General features: G+C 42.5%; 1 protein-coding gene across 1 annotated transcript in view; it reads right to left on the bottom strand.

Annotated features, from left to right (window-relative positions):
• HEY2 (hes related family bHLH transcription factor with YRPW motif 2) overlaps positions 1–10067 on the bottom strand; it is a 34482-nt gene extending 24415 nt beyond the window's left edge. Inside the window, exons 1-3 of the mRNA XM_033938952.1 lie at positions 9876–10067; positions 8025–8103; positions 7859–7942 (exon numbers count right to left, since the gene is read on the bottom strand). Coding sequence (XP_033794843.1) covers positions 7859–7942; positions 8025–8103; positions 9876–9958 — 246 coding nt within the window. The 5' untranslated portion in view covers positions 9959–10067. The remainder of the gene's footprint in view (positions 1–7858; positions 7943–8024; positions 8104–9875) is intronic.
• Between the last annotated feature and the right edge of the window lie 2376 nt (positions 10068–12443).

Genomic DNA, 12443 nt, shown 5'->3' on the forward strand with positions numbered 1-12443 from the left:
TGCGAAGGAAGCGGTGGGACCATTGGATGACCATGGAATAAAGGGAGCGCTAAAGGAAAACAAAGCAATCGCTGACAAACTGAACACATTTTTTTTGCATCTGTTTTTACCGAAGAAGATTTACACAGCATACTGGAACCCATCAGGCTATATGCTGGAAACGAAGACGGAAAGCTGACAGGATTGATGGTCAGTCTAGAGGAGGTGTGTAGACAGATTGATAGGCTTAAGATCGATAAATCCCTGGGACTGGATGGCATCCATCCGAGGGTCATCAAGGAACTGAAAGGGACTATAGCTGAACTGCTTCAACTAATAGCTAATCTGTCGATCGAATCGGGAAAGATTCCGGAAGATTGTAAGGTGGCAAATGTTACGCCGATCTTCAAGAAAGGTTTGAGGGGAGATCTGGAAAACTACAGACCGGTGAGTCTGACTTCGGTATCGAGAAAGATGAACGGACCTTGACGGACACGGGCTGATGAGGATCAGTCAGCACGGTTTTCGCAAAGGAAGATCGTGTTTGACGAACTTGCTTCACTTCTTTGAGGGAGTAAACAGACAGATAGACAAGGGCGACACAGTAGACATTGTGTATCTGGATTTTCAGAAGGCGTTTGACAAGGTTCCTCATGAACGACTACTTTGGAAAATTGCGAGCCATGGAATCGAGGGTGAAATACTCAAGTGGATTAAAAACTGGCATAGAAAACAGCGAATGGGGGTAAATGGATAATACTCGGAAGAACGTCACCAGTGGGATGCCACAGGGCTCGGTGCTTGGACCCGTGCTCTTCAACATCTTTATAAACAATCTGGACACTGGTACGCCGAGTGAGGTGATTAAATTTGCGGATGATACAAAGTTATTCATAGTAGTGAAGACGCAGGGGGATTGCAAAGATCTGCAACGTGACATAATCAGGCTCGAGGAATGGGCATCAACATGGCAGATGAGGTTCAACGTGGATAAGTGTAAAGTGATGCATGTAGATAACAAAAATCTCATGCACGAATACAGGGTGTCTGGAGTGGTACTTGGAGAGACCTCCCAGGAAAGAGACTTGGGAATTCTGATCGACAAGTTGATGAAGCCATCTGCGGTGGCGGCAAAAAGGGAGAACAGAATGCTAGGAATGATACAGAAGGGGATCACGAACAGATCGGAGAGGGTTATCATGCAGCTGTACCGGGTCATGGTGCGCCTTCATCTGGAGTACTGCGTCCAGCACATGAAGAAGGACACGGTACTATTCGAAAGGGTCCAGAGAAGAGCGACCAAGATGGTTAAGGGGCTGGAGGAGTTGCCATACAGTGAAAGATTAGAGAAACTGGGCCTTTTCTCCCTCGAATAGAGGAGATTGAGAGGGGACATGATCGAAACATTCAAGGTACTGAAGGGAATAGACTTAGTAGATAAGGGCAGGTTGTTCACCCTCTCCAAGGTAGGGAGAACGAGAGGGCACTCTCTAAAATTGAAAGGGGATAGATTCCGTACGAACATAAGGAAATTCTTCTTCACCCAGAGAGTAGTAGAAAACTGGAACACTCTGCCGTTGTCTTTCATAGGGGAAAACACCCTCCAGGGATTCAAGACAAAGTTAGGGCTAGTCTCAGTTAGAGCGCTGGTCTTTGAGCAGAGGGCCGCTGCGTGAGCGGACTGCTGGGCACGATGGACCACGGGTCTGACCCTGCAGCGGCAATTCTTATGCTCTTATGTTCTTAGTGGTATACTTAGGAGGGTGGAGGGATATTTTATTTGTACAATAAAATGTTTTTTTCCCCACAGTTTGTATTTACTATTGTCCTCAATTTCTAATGCTGATCTTTTTGGGGGTTTGGCATTTGCATTTCTCTGTTGATTGAGCACTACTTTGGTTTGTAGTTAGTGGTAGCTGTGGAATTAATAAAAAAATGACAATTTAAACACCCCTCCCCCCCCCCCAGTGGTATACTTAATCTCCATCTCACCCTGACAATTTTGGCCATAGAATTCTGCCCGGCACCAGTCCTGCTTCCCAGCTATTGGAGTTGCCAAAGTCCACTCCAGCCTTTATCCAGATCTGCTTATGTCATTTACAGCAGTGTTTCTCAACTCGGTCTTGGAGTACCTCCTTGCCAGTCAGATTTTCAGGATATCCACAATGAATAGGCATAAACTTGATTTGCATACACTGCCTCCATTATAAGCAAATTCCTTTCATGCATAATAATTGTGGATATCCTGAAAACCTGACTGGCAAGGAGGTACTCCAAGACCGAGTTGAGAAACACTGATTTACAGGACCCAGACCATAGAGGTCTGCTCAGCACTGGTCTAATTTCTTAACCTCTAAAGCTGCAGTCAAAAGTACACACCAGCTGTGAGATTATTTACATTTAGCTTTAATTGGACTTTGCTGAGTGCTTAAGCCCAGATTCAATATGGCAGGATTTAGGATTTTGGTTTTTTTAAAAATTTGTTTGTTTTATACAGGTCCTGCACTAATTTTTCCATTGATTGTAAACCGCCTAGAAGTCGCAAGATTGTGGCGGTATAGAAGAATAAAGTTATTATTAGTGTGACAGACTTGCAAAAAATTATGCAGGAGCATTTATTGGCTCCTAAAAAGGAAGTACTAGGGCCCCGATTCTAAAAAAAAAAAAAAAAAAAAAAAAAAATGTTGCCTATAGTTAGGCACCTAGATTGGTGCACATAGCCGATCTAGGCACCCAACTTGTTTAAAAAGGTTAATCGGGGCTGAGAATTGGCAATTAATAACTTGTAATTGATGTTATTTGCACTTAACTGGATGGTAGGTGCCTACCAAGAAATAGAATCATGCTTAGTGCCGATTCCTGCACCCAATCTAAGCAAAAAAGAAAACTGTGGAACTGATGTTCTTGATGACAAAAGTTTATTATATATGCCATGTACAAACATGTCTATAAATAAGCTTCCTTGGGGATCCTAATAGAATATATATATTGTATGTATGTGTAAATGAATGTGCACAGCTATAATAATATTATCTTAACATAGTAGATGATGGCAGATAAAGACCTGAATGGTCCATCCAGTCTGCCCAACCTGATTCAATTTAAATTTTTTAATTTTTTCTTCTTAGCTATTTCTGGGCAAGAATCCAAAGCTTTACCCGGTACTGTGCTTGGGTTCCAACTGCCAAAATCTCTGTTAAGACTTACTCCAGCCCATCTATACCCTCCCAGCCATTGAAGCTCTCCCCAGCCCATCCTCCACCAAACGGCCATATACAGACACAGACTATGCAAGTCTGCCCAGTACTGTATGTGCAATGTGGTAACGTGCCAAATGTCCCAAACTTTTAAGCACGTAGGAAATATCTTTCAGAATAAGAGACTATGGAGATCCAAGTACAATCGCTCAAAATAATATAACAACCAATCTTAAATGTGTATAAAGGGTCGTCGTCTTAACAACTCTGCCAGGAACCTCTGTTTAGGCAAGTTGTTTGTTCTCATTTACTCAAACGGGTAATAAGTTGTAAACCATCCCAGGACCCTTTAGTGTATGCGTGCAAAATCAAAATGATGAGTGAAAACAAATCAAGCAAACGTTAAGCGACACCCTTACACCTGCTGAGACCTGGTGGCGAATGCCGACACCCAAGTTGGGAACGTGACCCGGTATTTTACAACTACATGAATAGCTTTTTGAAATGACCCTGACATGCCCATGTCCCTCCCACGGCCACACACCCCTTGAGTCACATACTGTGGGAGTTGGGCCTGATACCTTAGAGAACAGCACGCAGCCAGATCATGTACAAATTCTAATGGCTGCCAATTAACTTCAATAATTGGTTGACAGCAGTAGCACTCAGTTATTGATGGTTCTGAGCTCGTTATTCAATTAATGTGCTTTTCAGGACCGTGCCCAAGTTTGGACACGATATATACTCCAGAAGTTAGCGCATGTTAATGCGAATGCCGATTAACGCTTCGCCACCCATGACATACCCTCCTCCAATAATATGTTTAAAAACATGCAGTTTATTGGTGGAAAGGGGAATATTATCACAAAGCATTTTGCAGGAAGCATTTATGCATGGTAATATACTTTATTTATTTATTTATTCATTCATTCAATTTTCTATACCGTTTTCTCAGGAGAGCTCAGAACGGTTTACTTGAGTTTATTCAGGCACTGAAGAATTTTTCCCTGTCTGACCCGGTGAACTCACAATCTATGTAATGTACCTGGGGCAATGGGGGCATTAGGTGACTTGCCCAGGGTCACAAGGAGCAGCGCGGGTTTAAACCTACAATCCTGGGTGCTGGGGTTGTAGCTTTAACCACTGCGCCACACTCTCCCCTTTAGTAAAAAGGCCACTTAGGAACCCCTTTTACCAAGCCACGTGGCAATTGCTCCAATACCCATTCATTTCCTATGGGTATTGGAGCATTTACGGCGCTGGCCCAAGCTGACGGCTTTTGTAAAAGAGGGTGTTAGTTTGGTATTAATCAATAATTTTCTAACCTCTTGCTGTATAACAAATTGAGTCCTCCAATAGATTCATTAAGACTTCATTTTTTTGTTTTGTTTTTGATGAGTTAATCATGTTTTTCTAGTTGGAGGAGGTTTTTCTTCCTCAGTGGGTTCTGGGGCTTTTCCTCCAGTTTGGAGGGGAATAGGGGATTGATATATTGGTAGGGGTTTTTTTGTGGGTTTTTTTTAGCACTGCCAGCTTTGCTTTTTATTTTAAGTAAATAGTAGGGTTCCCAGGGATCTGTGCTGGGACTGCTGCTTTTAAACATATTTATTGATGATATTTAGTGATGGGAATAACTAGCTAGATAATTAAATTTGTTGACGACACAAGTTTTTCAAAGTTGTTAAATCGCAAGAGGATTGTGAAAAATTGCCAAGGGGACCTTGTAAGAATGGGAGACTGGGCATCAAATGCAGAAAACGTTTAATGTTAGCAAATGCGTGTAGGATGCAGAACCCGCAACTAAAGCTGCGTGATCGAGGGTTCCACATTACAAGTCATTGCCCAGGAAAAGGATCTAGGTGTCATCTTTGAGGATATGTTGAAACCCTCTACTCAGTGTGTGGTGATGGCGAAGAAAGAAAATAGAATGTTAGGTATTATCAGGAAAGGAGTGGAAGACAAAGCTGAATAAAAAGTGTTTCCAAGTTTTATTATTATGCCTTTGTACTCTGTGGTGTGCTGCACCTCGAAAACTGTGTACAATTCTGGTCATTTGTATCTCAAAAAAGATATAGCAGAATTAGAAAAGGTACAGAGAAGGGAGACAAAAAATAGTAAAGGGGATGGGATGACTTCCCTATTAGGAAAAGCTAAAGCGGCTAGGGCTCTTCAGCCTGGAGAAGCAACAGCTCAGGGAAGATAAGAAAGAGGTCTATAAAATACTAAGTGGAGGGAAGCAGAACGGGTAGATGTGAGTTGCTTGTTTACTCTTTCAAAAAATACTAGCACTAGGGGGCATGCAATGAAGCTACTAAGTAGTAGATTTAAAACAAAGTGGAGAAAATATTTCTTCACTCATTTAATTCAGCTCTGGAATTCATTGCCAGAGGATGTGGTAAAAACAGTTAGCTTAGCGGGGTTTAAAAAAAGGTTTGAATAACTTCCTAAAAGAGAAGTTCATAAGTCATTAGTAAGATAGATGTGTGGGAATCCACTACTTATTCTAAGGATAAACAGCATAAGATCTGTTTTACTCTTTAAGATATTTCTGGGTACTTGTGACCTGGATTGGCCACTGTTGAAAACAGAATACTGGGCTTGATGGATCAGCAGTCTGTCCCAGTATGGCAGTTCTTATGCTATGTTCTTATGTGTGCATATATAATAATAATAATTTTATTCTTATATACCACCAAAGCCATAATAGTTTGAGGCGGTTTACAATAAGAAGTACTGGACAATCAGTGAAAAACAATACAAATCACCAGAAATATATACAGGATAAAAAGATTAAAAAAATAAAAACAATGAATCCTTAGGTTACAAATCGATCAGACAACTGCATTTTTACAAATTTTCTAAAAATAAAGTAAGATGGAGCACGCTTAATAATATATACTGTAGATTAGATATAACTGCCATCGTCACACTTAAAATTGTCGTACGATAACCCAATTTTAAGAGCCCAAATAACAACAAGAAAAATGATTATCATTTGAAGGTTTGGTTTCTAAGACAAACATCATAGAAAATCGGCTCCAAGTTTTCAAACCTCCATGGTTGTGGTGTAGACGTGTTATCCCTGCTCTGGCCATGGCCCCACACACTGGCGCTATGTATAACTGCCTCTCCTTTTCTCAATGGAAAGCTCTGCTACAGACACAGGCTGTCTTTAGGAAGAGTGACTAACGGCTCAGAACTGCATTCTGCTGGGAGATCTCCAAAGCACTTGTGGGATTGTCTGTGTGCGTTTGTGGCTTTCATCAAGTAAACAGAATAACGGGACAAAACAGCCCTTGTCTCTTGGTCCTGTTTTGTCTCTGGTCAATGCTATCCTGCCCAGACCACACTGCAATGCCCAATGAACAGGCCCTGCTGTGACAGCACATATTACCAAAGAGTAGAACTATTTTTAATATAATTACATGAGATTTTGAGCTCCTCTATACTGAAACAACACTGGAAATGCTTCCATTTAACGTTTGTTCAGCTCTCTTGTCTTAACTGTTATTCATTACATCTTGATAAGCTAGCAGCTGAAATTTTCTGAATTTACTATAACTTACCCCCTCTTTTACTAAGGTGTGCTATGCTTTTTAGCGCGGCAAATAGTGCGCGCTAAACCCTAATGCGTGCAAGTTATCCTATGGACGCGTTAGCGGTTAGCGCATGCGTCGATTTAATGTGCGCCAAATCTGCGCTAAAACGCTTAGCGCACCTTTGTAAAAGAGGGCCTTAGACTTTAGTGTGATAACAACATAAGAAGTGCCGCTGCCGGGTCAGGCCAGTGGTCCATTGCGGCCAGCAGTCCGCTCACGCGGCAGCCCCCAGGTCAAAGATCAGTGCCCTAAACGAGATCAAACCTACCTGCCAACATGGGCGACAAATCTTGCCCCAAAATTGAATTCCCCACCTAACCCTGCTATTCTGTGCCTATGGCGTAAGGTCTATCATTTACAGCACCCTTTATTCCTCTTGTGCCATGACTTGACCATTCAAATTTGCACATATATGTCCTTTCCCTGTTTTTTAATTATTTTTGTTTGTTTTAAAATTGTTTCATATTGTAAACCGCTTTGATACTAAAGCGGTATATCAAACCAGAATAAACTTGACACTTGATGATGTCATCCTGAAATTAAGGCCCACTAATGAGTTAGTGCACACTGAATGCTAACGCATGCATGTTAGTCTATGGACACATTAGCGTTTTGCACGCTAAATCAATTAGCGCATGCTAATCAGTTAGCACACCTTAATAAAAGAGTGAATAAGTGCTTCTGTACAACCCCTTACCTTTTCTCAGGCTATTTTCCCCCCAAAAAAACTTAAATGTAAAATATTAAAAATGACAAAATCCTTAAGTTTACATCACAGAAACCTACTCATTATGACAAAGGAGACTGCAAAATGCTCTGTTTGTCTATTTCTTTTTAAGCAAACCAAACCACTCCTGGAATTTATAGAGGGAAAAGGAGGACTCCAACATTACCCCGAAGGGAGAAAAGAAGAATGGAAAGGATGTCCCCCCCCCAACCACTTCAAGAAGGATTAGGGCTGCAATAGTTTTGCCACAACAAAGCTGGCTTCTGGAAAAGTCTACTCCATGCCAGCAAAGGACGCATGCAATAATGGTTTAATGGGTTTAAAAGCAGGGGAGGCGTGCAAGGAAAGGAGCTTACTTGTTTTTCAAAGGCAGTTGGCACCAGTCGCCTCAGCTCGGATAGGCTGTGATTGATGCGATCCCGGCGTCTCTTCTCTATGATCTGTGAAGAAGAAGGGACCGTGAAAACCAGGCTGGGCACATCACTGAGACTGCATGGGCTGTCAGGGGGAAAGGCAACTCACCCCACGTCTCTTCTTCCGGGCCAGGATCTGTGAGCTGGTGGTCGGGGAGCTGGATCGGATCACAGAGCCATTGCTCTGCCTAGGAAAGGAGAGGGAGAGATGGTAGATCAATTGCTAACCAGCCACCAAGGGAAAAAGGGACTGAAGATTGATCTATCTTACTTTAGATGTAGCCAAAAATCAACCCAGAATTTTCAATAGTTAGGGGAGAGATGAAAGTGGAAGGAATCTTATAATAAACTGGGGCAAAACCCCTCCCAATCACCCCAAAACAAAACAGCAGTACACCGATCTAACTTCTTTTTCTCCCCTGGACAGCCTGTAGAATCAGCTGCTTACATTTATTAAAAAATGTATTACTTGCAACCATCCAACAATTCTGAGTGAGTTACAATCCAACATACATAATAAAAGCAATGTCACAAACTTGCTTGCACCTTGCCTTTTTACATTATAGTAGAGTACGGCAGTATGTCTTGCATGTTCCGCAGGAGGGAGGATAGCAAACATTTCTGTGTGATTGGGGAGAACTTTCAATTACCAACTTTTACCTACACAAATACAACTTTTTCAGGGCGCAGCTGGGGCTATTTTCTAAACACTAATTTTGGTTTTATTTCCAGTAAAGACATGAAGAAAAACAAAAATACACAACTTATGTACATATCAGCAAAGCTCAGGGAAGAGTATAAACTACAAAACGTATAAGAAATTGAATTACTATTCTGTTTAATAGCTAGCTCTGATAGCAGCTACCTAGAATGGACCTACATTTCAAACCTTCATTACACTCTCTAGGGCAGGGGTGTCAAAGTCCCTCCTCGAGGGCCGCAATCCAGTCGGGTTTTCAGGATTTCCCGCAACGAATATGCATGCACTGCTAACAGATCTCATGCATATTCATTGGGGACATCCTGAAAACTGGACTGCAGCCCTCGAGGAGGGACTTTGACAGCCCTGCTCTAGAGGAACCACCAGAGTAGTCATCTGTCACTGAAACAGGACCTCTAGAAACCCACCTGCACAAATTGAGGGAACATAAAATATGTGAACCAACCTAAGCATTGTTTCAACATAGAAAGCTAATCGGTTAATCTGGTCTCTAAGCACAGACTCATGCCAGCGCACCAACAGTTGGCATGGGAAATCAGTTTCTGATATTTAAGACTGTGAGAACACTGACGTCTACGGAAGGGAATAATACAATTAAAGGACTCTTTCCTAGTCGTACACAATATCCTTTTGAGTGAGAAGAGGTGCAGATTCAGGTTGGCAGTAATTGTTAACCAGTTTGCCAAGCACTGCACTACACTGCACGTATCATTCATTCTTGGACTAATGCAGTCTGATTTTTAACATAAATCAGACAGACTATTTTATTTATTTGATTGGTTTTCTATCCTGTTTCTCCAAAAAACTCAGAACAGATTACAGGTTAAACATACACAATATACAGTTAACAGGGTACGATTTGCACTGGATTTATCCTAATTTGACACATACTAGGGATCTAATACCAATATAACATACGTCTTTATTTGCATACCGCAAAATGCCTACATAGATGCAGAAGAGATTCCCATGAACAAGAAACGAGTCATACTACCCAGCACTGACAAGTGACAAAGCCTTTGGCTAAAGCAGTCAGATGCTCTTTAAAATTACTTTTTGCTTTCTGTCCCCCCCCCCCCCTCCCCATGACGGCCGAAGAGCGTTTGGCTTGCGTCTGTCCGTCCGTCCGTCCCAGTTGCGCGCTACCACTTCGACAATCAACACTGGCCGCGGCGGACACGGCGCCGAGCACCCCATTCCTTCCTTCCCCACAGCCCGCTAGAGAACGCGCGCTCTCACCCCGAGTAGTTGTTCTCGCTGCCCACATCTATGGTCTCGTCCATGTCACTATCGGAGCTCAGGTCCTCGCACGGGCGCTTCATGGCGCAACGACGGCGCAGGAGCCCAGCCCGCACTGCAGCCTTTTCCCACGCCGCCGCCCAGCCTCTAGAGCCCGAGCATCGCCCCCCACCCCGACCAGTCAGAGCGGAACCACGCCCACTTAAATCCCCCCCTTCTTCACTAGCTATATAAACCGTGCTAGTCCCGCAAGAAGCCACGCCCACAGAGCCTTTTGATTGGTTGGAGGCGGTGTCAGGGTAGACGCTCTGCGGGGCAGGCGTGGAAGCGTGGGAAAGCACCTGGTAAGGGGGGTGGCGAGGCGCCTCCAGGGCCGGCGAAAGGGCGAGAGAGGGGAGCTTATGCATTTCACAGGGCTGGGCTGAAGCCGAGCCGTGCTATCCTTCAATGCCTGTCATTAGTTACGAGCCACAACACACGCCCCCACCTTCCTTCCTCCTGTGTGGTGCGGCGGGCGATGCTTGATAAACCGCCCCCCCCCCCACCACACACACAAAACAAACAACCCAAACACAGCCTTCCTCTGGGGAGTCCCTCTCCGGCCCCTGTTTCTTTGTGCATTGTGGTACGGGGAGGCGGAGCCTATTGTGCCTAGCTCCTGGCTTTGGCCGCGCGCTGTCGTCTTTGGATTTGCGAAAGATAAGTTGGTAAAAGTACACACACCATGGTTTCTGCTGTAAAATATGAAAAACGCTTACTCTGTTTGGAGAATGCACTTGCTGGTACTCTGCTGAATTTCGATAATCTGATAATTATTCGATGTTTTCTGTATACCCCCAAATAACCGAATACAGTATCTTTTTTTTTTTTACACCGAATATTTTATTTTGTTTTCATGAGTGCATATTTTTAAAAGTTGGTTTAGGGTCACGCATTAGCTGCTCTTTGTACCTCAATTTTTTTTTTTTGGGGGGGGGATGGGGATTTATCAAAGATGGCTGCCGGTTAAGATGGGTTATTTTATTGTTAAAACCCTGATTATTAGTAACTAGGTCTCATTGCCTAAAATGGGAACTATGCTAAAATGCACAAATTTAGTGGTAAAACTGCGCATCTTAATGGAAGCCCACGTTGATAACTTCCTCCTAGTCTTGAGCTGGACGATGCTCAGAGAGGCTAATGTCTGTACAACTTTTTATGTTGTAAAAAAAAAGTTTTGAGCAAGATCTTGTTGCTTCATAGGCCCCTGTTAATTTCGGTTTTGGAGTTGCCGGCAGCATAACTAAGTTCCTCGCCCGTAAAAGAGAAGAGACCCTTGGCCACACGACCCCATTGGGAAGAAGATCCTAGGTTACAACCATTGTCAGAGCAGGGGGATGAAACCAAAAATGTCCCCGATCCACCGCAGCGTCCTATATAACCGTGTGAACGGAAATCTGATACTTTTCATCCTGATTTCTGTAATTTAACCTGTTCACATTACATTACACAGATGTCCAGGTTCCCAAAGTGCAGAAAGGAAGCCAGGGTGACAGTATAAAGTATTATCAAGGAGGAATCTTTTAACCCAGTATGTTTTCGTTCTTTTTTAATGTTTTCATTGCTGGTTTAGTAGGTTAAAGAGAATATATTCTGAGCAGCATGCAGGGGCATGTTAGACCCTCTATTTGCACCTTACCATTCCTCATATGTTAATTTTTAACTAGTCAGCCAAAAAATGTACACAACATAGATAGGAGGGGGTGCTGAAAAGTTCTCAGCTCAAGAGAATGACATGGATATGGCTCAATCAATGATCTTAAAAAAAAAACCCAAACAAACCTCCATAGAATTTCATTTCTGCAAGTTGGCACTTTAACGAAATAAGTTGGTTGGGCTGAGAACCTTTCAGCACCTCCATGATGAGGCTATGCCCCTTAGCCCGTGCTGTTCAGTTTCCTTTATAATTGACTAACAATAGAGGTTCTCTCCATACCTTTAAAAAATGCAATTATTACGTTTGCATTTGTAATTCCATTTATTTAATACAGCAAACACCAGTCTATTTTCTAGGTATTACACGTGTGAATCACAGGGGAAGAAACCCTTCCCCCTATAATAACAAAGCTAAATGATGGCAAAATAACATTTTTACACACACACACACACACACACACACACATATATATATATATATATATATATATACACACACACACATTAATCTTGCTGTGAGTTAACATATAAATTATCCAATTGGGGGGGGGGGGGGAATCAAAGTCTTGCATACCGATCGCTAGTGATTAAAAAGAAATCTTTTCCCCCACTTGAAGGGTATATCAAATATAACTTGGGTATAAAGCTACCATTTTGATGCGGGATTAAGCCAGCATCTTAAATCAGAACAGCAAGAACCCTGCTCTTGGAACTGCAACGCATGGAGAGTTTTAAAAATTGTGTGTGTGTGTGTATATATATATATATATATATATATATATACACACACACACAATTTACAGGTTATTCGATACTTTTCGCAGAGAAAACCAGTACTTCAGTTTTGATATCACTTACATGTCACTTTACAGA

Source organism: Geotrypetes seraphini, chromosome 3, assembly GCF_902459505.1.
Source record: "Geotrypetes seraphini chromosome 3, aGeoSer1.1, whole genome shotgun sequence".
Taxonomy (NCBI): domain Eukaryota; kingdom Metazoa; phylum Chordata; class Amphibia; order Gymnophiona; family Dermophiidae; genus Geotrypetes; species Geotrypetes seraphini.